At 51.3% G+C, this 14,114-nt stretch overlaps 8 protein-coding genes and 1 non-coding gene across 9 annotated transcripts; 4 read left to right on the top strand and 5 right to left on the bottom strand.

Annotated features, from left to right (window-relative positions):
• Positions 1–11: 11 nt before the first annotated feature.
• Positions 12–879, bottom strand: CC1G_02988 (hypothetical protein). The gene is made up of 2 exons (XM_001835848.2): positions 755–879; positions 12–690 (listed from the first exon to the last, which is right to left on the bottom strand). The coding sequence occupies exons 1-2, from the start codon at positions 818–820 to the stop codon at positions 82–84; spliced, it is 675 nt and encodes a 224-aa protein (XP_001835900.2). The 5' UTR covers positions 821–879; the 3' UTR covers positions 12–81.
• Positions 880–1,963: 1,084 nt separating this feature from the next.
• CC1G_02989 (hypothetical protein) lies at positions 1,964–2,882 on the top strand (the record flags this gene model as incomplete). Its single annotated transcript, XM_001835849.2, has 6 exons — positions 1,964–2,048; positions 2,100–2,232; positions 2,292–2,396; positions 2,459–2,526; positions 2,588–2,758; positions 2,824–2,882. 6 exons carry the CDS (start codon positions 1,964–1,966, stop codon positions 2,880–2,882), a joined length of 621 nt encoding a protein of 206 aa, XP_001835901.2.
• A 30-nt stretch (positions 2,883–2,912) lies between these two features.
• CC1G_02990 (vacuolar ATP synthase proteolipid subunit) lies at positions 2,913–3,750 on the bottom strand (the record flags this gene model as incomplete). Its single annotated transcript, XM_001835850.2, has 7 exons — positions 2,913–3,003; positions 3,059–3,144; positions 3,196–3,305; positions 3,361–3,436; positions 3,487–3,569; positions 3,625–3,637; positions 3,694–3,750. 7 exons carry the CDS (start codon positions 3,748–3,750, stop codon positions 2,946–2,948), a joined length of 483 nt encoding a protein of 160 aa, XP_001835902.2. The 3' UTR covers positions 2,913–2,945.
• A 151-nt stretch (positions 3,751–3,901) lies between these two features.
• On the top strand, positions 3,902–5,299 carry CC1G_02991 (hypothetical protein; the record flags this gene model as incomplete). Its single annotated transcript, XM_001835851.2, has 5 exons — positions 3,902–4,133; positions 4,187–4,262; positions 4,321–4,778; positions 4,880–5,064; positions 5,138–5,299. The coding sequence occupies exons 1-5, from the start codon at positions 4,049–4,051 to the stop codon at positions 5,297–5,299; spliced, it is 966 nt and encodes a 321-aa protein (XP_001835903.2). The 5' UTR covers positions 3,902–4,048.
• A 948-nt stretch (positions 5,300–6,247) lies between these two features.
• On the bottom strand, positions 6,248–8,109 carry CC1G_02992 (branched-chain alpha-keto acid dehydrogenase E1-alpha subunit; the record flags this gene model as incomplete). The annotated part of the gene is made up of 10 exons (XM_001835852.2): positions 6,248–6,370; positions 6,438–6,705; positions 6,757–7,018; positions 7,073–7,235; positions 7,307–7,422; positions 7,476–7,483; positions 7,539–7,594; positions 7,650–7,658; positions 7,713–7,817; positions 7,870–8,109. 10 exons carry the CDS (start codon positions 8,107–8,109, stop codon positions 6,248–6,250), a joined length of 1,350 nt encoding a protein of 449 aa, XP_001835904.2.
• Positions 8,110–8,539: 430 nt separating this feature from the next.
• Positions 8,540–10,491, top strand: CC1G_02993 (hypothetical protein; the record flags this gene model as incomplete). The annotated part of the gene is made up of 3 exons (XM_001835853.2): positions 8,540–9,185; positions 9,253–9,352; positions 9,406–10,491. The coding sequence occupies 3 exons, from the start codon at positions 8,540–8,542 to the stop codon at positions 10,286–10,288; spliced, it is 1,629 nt and encodes a 542-aa protein (XP_001835905.2). The 3' UTR covers positions 10,289–10,491.
• Positions 10,492–10,877: 386 nt separating this feature from the next.
• CC1G_02994 (hypothetical protein) lies at positions 10,878–11,207 on the bottom strand (the record flags this gene model as incomplete). Its single annotated transcript, XM_001835854.1, has 2 exons — positions 10,878–11,117; positions 11,175–11,207. 2 exons carry the CDS (start codon positions 11,205–11,207, stop codon positions 10,878–10,880), a joined length of 273 nt encoding a protein of 90 aa, XP_001835906.1.
• A 409-nt stretch (positions 11,208–11,616) lies between these two features.
• On the bottom strand, positions 11,617–13,455 carry CC1G_02995 (snr1; the record flags this gene model as incomplete). Its single annotated transcript, XM_001835855.2, has 5 exons — positions 11,617–12,162; positions 12,217–12,550; positions 12,600–12,753; positions 12,804–13,340; positions 13,398–13,455. The coding sequence occupies 5 exons, from the start codon at positions 13,453–13,455 to the stop codon at positions 11,617–11,619; spliced, it is 1,629 nt and encodes a 542-aa protein (XP_001835907.2).
• A 487-nt stretch (positions 13,456–13,942) lies between these two features.
• CC1G_20168 lies at positions 13,943–14,016 on the top strand. Its single transcript has one exon. It is a non-coding gene; the product is annotated as a tRNA-Val (tRNA).
• Positions 14,017–14,114: the final 98 nt, after the last annotated feature.

The following is a 14,114-nucleotide window of genomic DNA, read 5'->3' on the forward strand; positions in this document are numbered from 1 at the left end:
CAATCCGTCACTAGTATTACCGTGACATAAACTTGATTCTGGGCTCAAGCACAACAGCGGTATAGATATTCTTCTACCCGATCATGTGGCCCTTCTATATATTCCAAGGTCATCCCTGACTGCAACCACAAGCGCCCGTAGAGCATCTTCCCCATTTGAATCATAGAACTCCAAAACCTTCCGTTCTCCCCCTAGCATCTCTCGAATCTTATCCATGATCATCTTTACACCCTTCCAATGTTCCCCCAACTCTGCCCAGTCCCGAACTCTATGTCCGGAGAAGACGGCTTGAGTACGCTGTTGAATCCTCCGAGATTCCAAACGTGTTTCGAATTGAGCTGTTTTATCAAAATAGTTCAATGCCTCCAGTTTGACGGTCTGAAAAAGGGCGTCGCGGCTTTTCTTGTCGTCTCTCTTTCTGATCCTTTCCGATTCTGAGATAGACCAGTTGTTCGTAACAAAAAGGACGAATTCAGCGTACATCGTGCGGTCGGGCTTCAGTTTCGCAATGCCTTGCCCAGTAGGCCTGAACATGTATGGATCAAACCATTTCATGGTGCAAACCCATTCATACACCTCCATTCTTGTTTTGAATCCGGAGTTATAGACTTCCCTGGAAAGGCCCAGGAAGTCCATAATGTCGTCGAAGTTGACGCTCAACACGAAATGAGGGTTAGGAGGGTCAGGAATCTAAATATTTTAAGGAAAGTAAGCGCCCAATCATAGCGCTTGATAAGAGGGGAATTTAACTCGCCTTTAACCCAGTTTGTCCCAGCTTGAGTCCAATGTTTGCTGCCATTAATCCAAGTATCATTCCCATATCTCCATAAGAATGGAAGAATTTGATCCTCTCGAACTCGTGTTCATCCTCGCAAGGATGGACGTCGACCTGGGAAGTGTGCCATTTGAGAATAGAGTAAGACTAGTGTATGGAACGGATCCTAGTCGGCTATCCTTACCTGGTAGAAGATTTCGCCGCTTGGTGCGGCGTCTCTGGCAGTCGCTTCGTCAGTCTGGTGACCCCATGCGCTCCATTCTCCCATTGTGACAGGAACGGCATAGTTGGACGTCCTGTTACCCTCCTGGTCTATCACGAATCTTGCTCCGAGTGCGGCGCGAACAATTTCGTGCGGGACGAAGGCGGCAGCGGCTTCAGATCCAGCGCTGGTAGTGCTCTTCCGCGAGGACTTGGGTACGGCGACCAAAATATCCAAGTCCCCGTAGCTTGTTTTCTCTGGCGCTTCGATAGGTACCGCAATGAAAGTGTAGAGATCTGATATCTTTTCAAGATACCGTGCTTTGATTGCTGCATAAACTTTGGGGGGCATGCGAGGAAAGCACTCTTTGCCCATCTGGCTGGCAAAAGAAGCGCCACCCATGTTGAGGTATGAGAGCAAGCTTGCTTATTGGGTAGGTTCCATCTTATATAGCCTACGAGAATGATTCATAAGGCATAGATAGCCCAAGATTGAATCATTCATGAATCGGGAAGTCACAGTGCTGTCACGAGTCAGGCAGACTGTCCGGTCGGAGTAGATGAAACTTACTTATCTCAGTTTAGGGCAGTACCAAATTCTCTACTGGGGGCCTTGGTGGTGGTCACTTGGTGAGCGGTTCCTCGCAGTAAATCGATAAGAGCCCACGGGGTCACATGGGCGCTAATGGTTTGCTTCGTCCAGAATCGCAGCAGGTGTAGGATTCCCAAACAGATCTCATTTTTACTTAGCACTTCACATATGTCAAATAAGGAATATAGTACCTTAGAATTAGAGCCTGCAATGAGCCGAAAATGGCAGGAACCGGTGAGCCTTGCTGTCGCTCGTTCTCGATGAGGGCACGAGTGTGGCGCCTGGGGATAGACAAATATGGAAGGTCTTCCCCACACCTCAAAGGGTGCTGGCGTCGCCTCTCGATTTGAACGACGCCCAACAACACCAATTCACCTCACCCCAGCCACTCAGCAATGTCAAAGTTTGCGCCCCACAGAAGGTCCGCCAACCAGCCGAAAGCGACATCGTCCACTGTCTGTCAAAAATGCCTGGAAAGAGGTACGGCTAACGAGTCTTGTCCCACTGTGCCGTGGCTGAACGACACCCCAGGACACTTTACTTATGAGTGCAAAGGCGCTCGCCCATACATTTCCCGTCCGTCACGAACGCAACAACTGGAAAACCCTCGCCTGAGGGCAAAAGCGACGCCCACCGTTGAGGTTCCAGAAGAATTCAAAAGACCGTGCGTTGCGGATGTTCGACTACTCTAGTGGCAGTCAGTTAACTGGTTTATGTTCCTAGGGCAGGCATTGCTTCCAAGATTTTGGAGGAGAAGGAGAAAGAACGAGCTAAAGAGGAAAAAGGAAAGGCGAAAGAAAGCGAACGGGGACGGAAAAGGTCTCGTCGGTGAGTCTGTGACGTCCGACGTGTCTGGGTTTGTCGAGACTGAAGTTTCCCCTGCTTCACAGTTCGAGGTCCTCAAGTTCTTCCAGTTCATCATCCACCGATTCTGATTCAGACTCTGATTCCGATTCGAGTTCAAGCTCGGATTCCGATTCTGATTCCTACAGCTCCGGCTCTGATTCTTCCCGTTCCAGGGAAAGAGGCCGCAAGCGACGAAGGCGGAGCAGAAGCGAGTCCTCATCAAGCTTTAATTCTTCTCGTTCTCGGTCGAGATATCGTTCACGCTCGCCGCCCAGTTTCCGCTCTCGTTCAAGAGGAAGAAGTCCCCATCCAAGGAGCCCCCACTCTGATGATTCCAGGCGGAGGTGATGCTAGTGCACTAGACAGCTATGTATATTGTCCTAATGCAAGTCCGGGGCCACTGTGAAAGTGACCACATCGACGGGCATCCTCGTCACACCTTCCATCTCCCAAGTTGGCACGGTGTGACTTTGAGTGGCGAAGGCATAGTTGGCAGTAGAGAAAAGACAACGCATGAATTCGCGAGAAAATTCAGCAAGCAGCGATTTGTGACGAAACCTTCGTATTCATGATGAGGGCCACGATAAGGCTACACCAACGACCATTAGTTCAAGTAACAGAATAGGACAGGCCCGAATGCGCACCCGTATAAACCGAGGACCTCGGCGAAAATGAGAATTAGGACCATGCCGACGAAGATCTTGGATTCGTGAACATACGCTCGAACGCACTGGTTGGTTCAGGTTAGATATAAAAAATAAGACCAGTAATTGATGCTCACTGAGTCCCCGACATGGCCAATAGCGTATCCGGCAGCCATTCCAGTAAACCCGCAGGCCAACCCTGCTGCGAGATGAACGAAGCCTGCAAACAGGGAGTAATTGTTCGAAACTGAGAGAGACAGATTCAGTAGACTGGCACTGGAAACTTTGCGGAAGGACTGAACTGGATCCTGAGATCAAAACCGAGACGACCAATCCATAGACAGCGATAATTCCAGACATAACGACTGGGATGAGCGACTGTCGTTCCAGGTTAGTTTCGTGGACCATTGGGAATGTTATTGGCGAACCTTCATGATAAGTTCTGGTTTGAATTGACCAAGACCTGCAATCCCAATGCCTGCTTTCGACGTTCCAAAGGCTGCACCGACGGCTACAATGGCGACGACGTCAGATAACTTGGGAGCTCATTCTCCATTACAACTTACTGCTAAAGACCATCTGTTTGACAGCGCCTCTGTAAGCGTCTGTGTATTCACAATGCTTTCAGTGCTTACCGCTGCAGCGACGCCAGCAAAGCCGAAGAATGGCGCGAATGGGGGACAAGTCGACATTGCACTGTGGTACGTTGAGGAGAGCTGGCACAGCGAGCGGGTTCCGGTTACAGCGCCAAGTCAAGGCACGTGAGGTGCATCAAGGGCCGGTCCGGATAAAGTCCGGGCTCTTCTTCGATGCCTCAAGCGCTCACACGTCTGCAGCCACCGAGAATTATCGAAAGTTGGGGAATGCGATGTTCCTGACTGACGACCACAATCCCTGAACTCAATCCCTGAGCTGTGGCTCGATTTATCATCCCTGTAAAGGTCTTTCTTCCTGGGCGATACTTCACACGACGACGATCGCTGTTCCACCATGTTGCAGCTCATCCTCATGTGCGCACTGATGGGTGCAGCTTCTTTTGGGTGTGGAATGCTGCCTTTGGCTTTTGCTTTCTCCAGTGAGCAATAAAGTCTCCTATTCTGCATTTATGATCCTAATTGACACATGCAGAAAGCCACATTGAACGACTATCGGCTGTAGGAACAGGCCTGCTACTTGGGGCTGCGCTGGGTGTCATTGTACCAGAGTACTGTCCCATCTCTCGTCTCCCATCCCACAGCTCGATTGAATTAAGTGCCTTCTAGGGGGATCGAATCCATTGTAGAAGCGAACAAGTCTAGTGAAGTACCAACAACCAAGATCTCTCTGGCGCTATTATGTGGCTTCACCTTCATGCTCCTTATCGAGCAGCTCGGTATTGGAGGGCATTCTCATGGATCGAGCGGCACCAGTGACCGACCTTCCTATACCAGGGCAAAGCAGTCGGCGCCACTGGATCAAGTTGAATTCGACGCCGAGTTGGATGAATTGGAAAGAGACGAATCTGGTCGTGGTTTCCACACGCGGTCTGCAAGCAACGATAACGAAGGTCCTCTAGACTTGGCCCAGGGCAAAGGGCGTGCGTTGCCATTGACCCTGGGGCTCGTTGTCCATAGTTTTGCCGATGGTTTCGCATTGGGTGTTTCAGCTCTCTCACCGAGCGACGAGAGCAAGGCGAATACCTTGTCATTGATCGTATTTCTCGCCTTAATTCTTCATAAAGGTGAGGTAATCGATCTCTCGTTAAACCAGTGCTGACTCGGGTTCATATCTATTTGCATATCTTTCATCATGGACCTCACGCTCCCTGCGAATGTCCAATAGCTCCCACCTCGTTGGCTCTTTCAACCCAGCTATTAGCCTCCAGTCTTCCCAGAATCGATTGCAAGAAACACCTCGCTGTTTTCTCCGCCGCCACTCCCGCGAGCGCAATCATCTGTTACCTTTGCTTTACCATCCTAGGCTCTGGAGAGGGTAATGATTGGACGGGAATTGCACTGCTACTTTCCGTAAGTGCTTCGTTCCCTGGCGAAGTGACGATGGCGACGTTTTGCTCACCGAGCTCCCGGGTACTATGTTTAGGGTGGCACATTCCTCTATGTGGCAACCGTCTTGCAACCAGTGTCACATCATTCTTCGGGAGGAGGGACCCCAGAGTTACCTCGAGTTTCCCGCGTTTTGCTCATCGTTATTGGGTTGTTCATCCCGATTTTATTGAGCTCGTTCTTGGGCCATGGGCATTAGAAGACGGGTCCTTTTCCTGTTTCTGTAGGCTTCTACAACATGAAACCTCGTTTACGCTTAGCGGGCGTCTATTTGCTTCATAGGATGACGACATTGTCGTGGTTAGCTCATGTATTTCTGTGAGCGTGTTCGCATAGTACTCCAGCAACCAGTTTCCTGGGTCGCATGGCCCAGTTTGATTCGAGCATGAGTTCTTAGCATGTCATAGTCCAATTACGGTGATGTGCATTATAGCGCCCATTTTAATCGTTTGGGGGCAAGGTCGTGTTTCACACTCCGTTCAAATGTCGCGGGCCAATTGTTGCAACCTTCCTGACGCAAACAAAATGTCGAACAGCAAGGCAGACACCGGTCGCTGGAGATGTCGCCTCACGCAGGATATGTGGACAGTGGAGGTCCTCTGTTTTCGCAGTTGACGCGCGTGGACGCATACCTAGTATCTATGGTATAGACATCCATCTGCACACATTGGTCGGTTTATCTCTTTAGGAACCGGACTGAATTCGCATGGGTCCGTGTTGGCCCTGGACGGTTCAGAGATGATATTGTGTTGGAAACCAGCGTCACCACCATCATTCTTCCGGCTGCCTTTGGCACGGTGGGATTGGCCTCGGAACCATGACCATCCCCCTTGTTCCTGCCCAGCGCTCTTGCTTCAGCCATTTTGGTTATCAATCCATGTGCAGCTGCGTGACGCGGGAACATGTGCATGAAGGCATGAAGGCTCTGGCCCTGGCTAAATTAATCGTGATTCTCCTTAGCAACAATGTGGAATCTTGTGAAGATCAACACCCTACACTTCCTTGCGTAGAGGCCTCGAAGAGGAATTGGCAAAGGGGCCACGGTGAGAGGATGTCAGGATGGCAGGGAAACACATCAGAATGTCCGGGGAAATAATGTACAATCAAATTGATGCGGTATGTGGGTCGACTCGTAGCAACATCATGCTTACGGAGCACTCTTAAGCAGATCCTCTCCGTTATTCTTGAACTTAGTGAGCTCTTTCCTCCAAGGTTCCCATGCGTTGCCGTACTTCTTCAGCAAGGTCGCCAGTTCTTGCCTCTGCTCCCGCTGTGGGTTGAACCGAGTTACGTTAGACGACAACCAACGAACGACACCACAGCATAGAAATACGCACGATATTCCAGGGCTCCTCCCCGCCGTACACATCGGTAAAGAGCTCCCCGAGTTCCCAACGCTTCAGAGATTCGGACCTCTTGAAGGCCTTCATTACATCAGCTTTGAGCCGAGCCTTGAGCTCTTCCTCCGCCTCGTTGTTCCACCAGCCTCTTGATTCCAAAAAGTATCTGAATCGAAGGATGGGATTGTCCAACCTCTTGCGATCCTCAACTTCGGAACGAGGGCGATAAGCAAACGAATCGTCCGAGGTCGAGTGATGCCCAACCCTGACCCAGGTTTAGTCACCCGCTTCCGTGTCAGAAAGACGGAAGACTTACCTGTACGACATGGCTTCGATAAGTACGGCCCGACCTTGCCCTAAACAGCGTCTTCTGGCTTCTCTGACTGCATTGATAACTGCCAAGACGTCATTACCATCCACTCGAATGGTATCAATACCATATCCAGGACCGCGACTGGCAATACCGTCGCCATGGTACTGTTCCGAACTGGGCGTACTGATTGCAAACCCGTTGTTGCGGGCGATATAAAGCGTCGGGGCAGGTATGGTAGACGCCAACATCAGACCGGCATGGAAGTCTATCGAGATCATTATCATGGGCGCGCGCTGGCATAGTGGGGAGGTCCACTTACCTCCTTCCGAAGCGGCACCCTCCCCAAAGTAGCATGCTGCGATGGAGCGGGAGCGGCGGTTGGGATCACGCCGAAGAGCAAAGCCCACACCAGCAGCCTGGGGAATTTGTGTCCCAAGAGGAGAAGAAATCGTGTGAAAGTGGTGTTCAGGCGATCCAAAGTGCTGTCCATGGTCCGAGGATTGAGATATGAAGCTAGGCGTGGTGGAAAACAAGGGAAGACGAAAGAACCTACGACAGGCATCTGGCGGCCCTTTCCAGAGGTGTCTTCTTCGTTTCCGAAGCATTGACCCATTACTTTGTCTAAGCCAAAGCCTCTCCAAAGCAGCACCCCCATCTCACGGTATTGGCCTTGTGTCGGATGTCAGGTTGGCTTCGGACCATGTTGTCTGGCGCAGACGTACCTAGAACTCTTTGAAACGTCAGGGCCAACGGCCTTTCTGATACGATGGACTCAATAAACTTACTCGTCATCATTCTCCAATCCTGCGGCGGAGCCAATAATAGTGGCCTCTTCGCCGTACTTTAGGGAGAGGTTGAGCCAGAACTCTGTAGGCATGTGTGTTCAAGGATCTTACCGAAGTCATCTAAGCAGGGGTGTTAGCTTCCTAGGACACTCAAGAACGACTTTGGGTACTCACGTAGAAAGAAATCTTCCCCTGCCGCTGAATGTTGTATAGAACGTTGTCCAGAGTCGGCAACAGTTGCATGTACTCATACAATCGTCTGGCATAGGCTTCATCCATCTAGTAAAACATTAACAACGCGTTTAAAGTACTTTAGAAAAGCATCTCTTACCTCTGGTAGTTCCGCCCCCTCCAGTGGTTTACCAGCGCCATCCAGAACACGATAGGTGGGTATCTGGGTGCCATCCCCTGTTACTGAATTGAAGAAATCAAGCTTGGAAACGATTGGAGAGTTCGATTTGGGTAGATTCTGCGCACTGGGGGCATATGGCCGTGCCAAATGCGCGTGCTTGAGAGGCTTCAGAGTCGCTTTGCCAGCTAGACGCTGCACAAATCTCGAGGGCCGGATCATGGTAGGAGGAAGAGTTGTAATGTCACGTGCAGCCCCGCCCCGCCTAATGAATCGCGATCGGCGGGGCATCCAAAAGGAGTAAATAGCATGGCCAAGCCATCATTTGTGCAGACACGGTGATTCTTGTTAGTCCAAAAACCCATTTGTCGATAACGACGTTGTTCCCATCGACTATTCCACGTTGTGAGGGGGACCTCTGGGTTTCTCTTTTCTATATCACATCACGAAGGCTTTACTGCTAGGCCGATCGCCATGATATGGTCCAGGGAAATAGTCTGATGCCAGGGGGTTCAATTGAAGTAAAAGGACCGCCAATGTCATCTACAAAGCTCCAGGGCTTCTTCTTTTTCTCCCCATTCACTTTCTCCTGCAGCTAAGGTCTGCCCTTTTCTTCTTCCCGCCCTCTTCGTTCTTTTTATTTATGCCCTTCATGCTCCGACTTGCGCTGTGCGTTTTGCTTTTCTCCGGCACGCAGGTCGTCTTGTCTCTGGCCAGATTACAGTTCAACTTTTCCGAAGTCCAGCAATGTCAGCCATTCACGTTCTCGCTCAATGGACAGCTTCCAACGGAGGCACCGGTGGCGACATCTCTTTCTATCATTCCGTTTGGATCGAATCCTGTCGTCATCCCTATCCCAAACGCTCAAGCCATCTCTGGAGGCCTGTTCTCGAGTTTTGTCCCCTTCCCAGCCGGCACCAGATTCGTCGCAGCGTTAGAAGATGGTCAAGGAGCAACTATGATTAGAGTGTCAGATGTGATGGAGGTTCAACCGTCGCAGGTCGCAAACAGCGATAGGTGTCTCGATCCAGATCCCAGTCCCACTCGACACTTCACTGTAGAAGAGAGCCCTTCCCAATGCGGGCAGTTGGCGTTGGCATACAATGTCACTTCCATCCCCCAAGCGCCTAGGGTTCGAGTCTACAGCCCTCTTGGATTCTCCTTCTTCCTCAACCAGACGTCTGACGATCCTTCCACTGGAACCGCGACATACCTCATGAGCGTTTCTCGAGGAAAGCAAGTGGTGTTGCTCGTTGACGGAGGAAACGGAATTCGAGAAACTAGCGCGTTGTTGACAGGTGAGTTCCACAGACTTCCATAATTCCGACGTAACGCGTAACGACTCAATGTCTTTTCTAAATATAGTGGTCGGTAATTCGTCGAGTCCTCAAGAATGTCTCGGGGAAGAAGATAGAGTGGAGGCAACCATGGACAACAATGCCACTGCAACTAATGTCCCCACCAAGTCGGTCACTTATACCATTTCTTAGCGAGTATTTCCAACTTACCTTTCCAAAGGGCTATCATCATTGGCAGTGCTGCAGGAGGGGGCGCCGTCGTACTCATTGCCGTCGCGATGTGCACATTCATCCTATGCGAACGGAAAAAGAAGCGTAAAGTTCGCAAGGCGCGCGATGATTCATTCGATGGTACTCGCATGCACCGTAGTATGGACGAGAAGGCCCCCATGCCTCCACCCACCTTCGTCATTTCACCTGCCCCCGCGATGACGTCTGCTAAGACCGCAGAAGGTCTGACTGTACCGACACGGAATGTCGGTAACCGTACCGACAGCTTGTCGTCGTGGATCCAGGTCACTCCGCTTGACCAACGCGTGCCGATGTCGCAAGTTGGGAAGAATTTCAGACACACTTCGCTTGCACCTTCGCTAGCCATGTCGGAAAGCCGGAATGTCATGCCCCACCCGGTAGATGAGCGTGAACGACTATCCATTAACTCGCTCGACATTGAAGGCATGCTCAACATGGCCAGCATGCAGTCCGAATCAGCAGCTAGGAAGAGTTCTGTCAGCACCCTACCATTCGGACCCGACCTTTCCTCAGCGTCACCCCCCAAGACTCGCGCTCTCACCGACATCGACATTGCAGCTCCACGAAGGACTTTGAAGGTCAATTCAGATATCCCGGACGACCTGCATTCGGCATATTCCAGGGATTCTGTGAACCCTTTCAGCACTGTGTACGATCCCAGTTCTCCTGCCTCTGCTGTCAGCCCTACCGGTCCTCGAAGTCCTCCAGAGGAACCAACTGCCGTTTCTAAGACAAGCGGCAACGGTCTTCCCTCCTCTCCACGAGATGGGCGCGCAGCCCCCGGACGGAGCTCGATAGCAGGAAGCGATAGGAGCAGTTCTGACTGGTATGGTGTTGGCATCGCACGGTGATAAATCGTTTCGTTTGCAGACATGGACAATTACATATCCACATTCCTTTCCTTCGCTATTCTGTTCCAATGAGCCCTCGCTCTTTTGTGTTTTTCGATTGCTTCTCCAAGGACGATCAGTGTAGCCATAGTTCTTTTCGTTACGTTGACAGACAAGGGTACCAATGTAGCGTTCGTTGCCTTGTTGGAATTACAGAAGCGCCTCCAGAGTTGCTACTGTCCTATCGCGAGCTTTCCGCGCGATTTGGCCGCGAAGGGCCAAGTCGGCACCTTGAACCCTGGCCAACCATCGAACCGTGATGTACGATGTATGATCAGCACTAGTTGACTCGCTCCAGGTGAGAACCAGGCCAGATCCCTGAGAAGGACGCGATGTTTTCGACAATTGCGCCACAAGTGAACTACCCGGTACCTAGAGCACAGCTCCAGAATCTACCTGCAGGGAACGGACTTTCTTTCGCCGGAGGACGTTGAGCTTTTGATTCTGAGGAGTGGTATTCTGGTTGGGCAAAAGCACTGGCCAGGGAGTCAGGCAACGAGTCGGGATGGGAAAAGAGCAGAATGGATTGACAATTACGATGAGAAGGATACTACGACATTTCAGCGTCTTCAGGAGGCGGTAGTTTGGCGGCTTCTTCTTTAGCTTTTCTCCTCCCACCCATCATCAAGGCAACATAGTCTGCGCCTCCCAGAACGGGGCCTTCACGGGGACCTGTCTTTGACTTGGAGGCTTTATCCTTCAAATTGCTCTTTTTCTTTGCAGCCTGAGCTTGAGCCTGGGCGGAAGAACCGGCAACGTTGTTCGAGTTCGACCCCGCTTTGGGCTTTTTCTGTGAGGAGAAAATGTCAGCTCGCATCCATCGGAATGAATTAAAAAGCAGACGGACAACACGCTTGAGGAATTTAGCACTTTTACCCATTTTGACTCGGCGCGACGCGATAGTTTCTTCTGGTCGTCGAGGAGAAGAGTTTAAGATAGGGTATCAATCATCGTCGTTGAAGACAAACAGCTGCATATGGCCGACGATGTGCCCAAAATCCAATCAAAGCCGGTCGCGTCGGACCGCTAACGAATAGGGGCGTTTTCCGTCTCTCGAGGAGCAGTTGGTGAACAAGATTCATACCAACGAGGCTCGCCTATATAGTTAGACTCTGACCTCCCTGGATAAACTCGGACGCCTGGCTGAAGCACCTTACCAATGCCCTACCATAGTGCTAGATAGTAGATATTGTCCGGTGAAATGCCAACCCGAGTTAATGAAGCCCCATGAAGCAGATTTGATTAACGAGAATACATCAGGATGAGCAGAGAAGACGCTGTCCAGGAAGTTACCGATACCGCAAATTCCTCATCCTACCAGTAGCAATGCTCTGGAACTTGCTCGTCTCTCTCCTCAACCTCCTACTAGCTCTCTCCCTCTCAATCTCCCTCTTCTCCAAATCCTCTGCCGTAAGCAAATCAAACGACGTTGAGAATTCCTCCGCCTCTTGCCAGTCTCGCCAAACGCTTCGAAGGACCTTGGGCCCGCGCCCGTCCCTCGGTGCGCGACCCCATCCAAGACCCAGTCCGGTCTTGTCTTTGAGCAAGCTATAACCGCTGCGGTCGCGCTTTTCGGGCTGGGCGGGTTCGCCGAGCGCGGGTGTTGCTTCTTTGCCGTCGTGCGCAGTAGGTCCCCCAATGACTCCCCACTCGACGGCGTCACGTTTGTGTTTGACCAGTTCTTCGTGGACTGCGTGTGCAATGAGAGGTGCTGCCTCTCCGGTTAGCCCGAGGTCTGCACAGAGTCCGCGGGCGAACTCTTCAGGTGTGAGGGGTGAGAGTAGGTCCCACTCGATATGGTCAAGGAGGTGGTGGTTTGCAATTTGGACGTCGATCTAGGGTAGAGATTGAGTTCGTACGCAAGTTTGTAGTGGGGAAACCAGACGTACGCTGACGATGACGCGACACTCAGGTAATTCATCACCAGGCTCGGCCATTTCCTCGGGAGAGAGTGCACTATCCATTCCAATCTCCATAGATGCAACGTCTTGGTATTCTTCAATCTGTGCTTTGATTTGATTCGCCACAGTTTCAGCCCAAGGAATAAGGGGTAAATCAAGGTCGTTACAAAAGATGCGGGCAAAGGTTTCTGGTTTGATCAGGTCTTCGTTGATGTTCCACGCAAAACAGTCGCGTATTCGGTGTGTTTCGGTTTCGAACTCGACTCGAATGGGGACGAGTGATGCGCGTTTCTGAGCTTGGGCTATAACTCTGTCAGGCGGACTGAAAGAGCGCGTTAGATAGGTCGCTGTGATGAGGAAAAGGAACATACGGGTATTCATGCATTGTAGGTCCACCAAGACCAATAGGTATTGGCTTTGCTTTGATGAACCGAGCTGGAGGTTGCATTCCCAGGTAACTTTGGTCCAACTCTTCGTTCTCTGGTCGAGCGTTGGCCTGAGGTGCGGGAGAAGCATATCCCCGACCTGTATTCGCATGAGCAATGAAAAAACGTTGGGAATGCTCTGGGGCGCACCTTGCTGTTGTCTGCTCGACGATCGACCACCCCCGTTTGCTTGGAACTCTGAATCATCTGAGTCGAGCTCTCCGGCATCCGGAAGGTCATCCCCAGACCCTGGGTCTGCATAGTTGATCACCGCGCCGCGTCGTGATGGCCTCCCCGTGCCTGATAGCAAAGCTAATGTTGTCGACTGAAAGATGGGTTGAACGAGTAATGATACGCCCGTCTTCATCCTTGAAGCATAGGTGGATTGCAAGGCTTGAGGCACCGTAGGCAAAGGCGCCTTGGGAGGGTTCATGGGCACTGAAGGCTGTTGGATCGGTTGTTGTACCTGCATTGGTACGACAGGGTGCGAATGGGAATAGATTGGTTGAACATAACTTGTAGCCGAGGAAGTCGCTGCAATGGGCATGGTTGGGACCGGCGTTGTTGGTGTCGGGGTGCCGCTGCCCGCATTGCGAGTACTTCGCGCTCGCGATGGACGCGAAGACATTGAGGCAGTTGGCTTTGGCGAAGAGGCCGCTGACCAGGCTTGAATATTCCGCATGTACGCTGACCAAGTACACTGAGTGTCTCATTTCTTCAACGGCGAAGATTGGTTATGCGTACCTTTACTCTGAGCCAATTGCGGGGCTGGTGCTACATAAGCTGTGGAGCCTGCAGACATGGTTGTGGCTGCAGTTGCTATCTGCGACCATGTCTGTCGAAACTGAGAGTCCGTAAGAGAACGCATCTCAAAATTAGAATTTGCGGCGATCGGTAATGTTGGAGTTGGGACAGAACTCGATGCTCTCTGGCTGTCGCTCATCGTTGTATGCAAATATGGCCAGTGTCGAGGTTTTTTTCGTCGAAAGGGCCGAGGGAGAACAAGATTGAACCTGCACTGCGGCAAGTCTGGAACGGCTAAATTCAAGTGAAAATTAGGCACATCAACGGTGGAACGCGTCGCGTCACAACATTTGACGCCGTGTGACCGATGTGACACACGGTGAGCTCGACGGGCAAGTCTTTTGCTTTCTCCTTCGGCTCGCTTATCCACAATCGCAACCCCATCCAGTCCACTTCCCCCTCAAGAACATTGAAATCCAGAAACACTCTGATATCACCTTCTCTTCCTACCCACCCAGTCGAGCTATGGATTTATGAATATCAACGGTTCGATGGCGTAGTTGGTTATCGCATCTGTCTAACACACAGAAGGTCGCCAGTTCGAACCTGGCTCGAATCATCTTTTTGGACTCCGAAGACTAATCTTTTTGTCGGCATCAATCACCTGCTTTCCTCGTAACGCCCATGTCGCACGAGGGGCGCAGCTCTCTTCCGTGT

The sequence above is a fragment of the Coprinopsis cinerea genome (assembly GCF_000182895.1).
Source record: "Coprinopsis cinerea okayama7#130 chromosome 8 map unlocalized cont3.8, whole genome shotgun sequence".
Taxonomy (NCBI): Eukaryota; Fungi; Basidiomycota; class Agaricomycetes; order Agaricales; family Psathyrellaceae; genus Coprinopsis; species Coprinopsis cinerea.

Excerpts from the sequence above, each read along its gene's own strand:
- CC1G_02988 (XM_001835848.2), bottom strand. The coding sequence starts at position 820 with ATGGGAATGATACTTGGATTAATGGCAGCAAACATTGGACTCAAGCTG. Across the intron at positions 691-754 it reads TGGGACAAACTGGGTTAAAG|ATTCCTGACCCTCCTAACCC; the intron begins GCGAGTTAAATT and ends TAAAATATTTAG.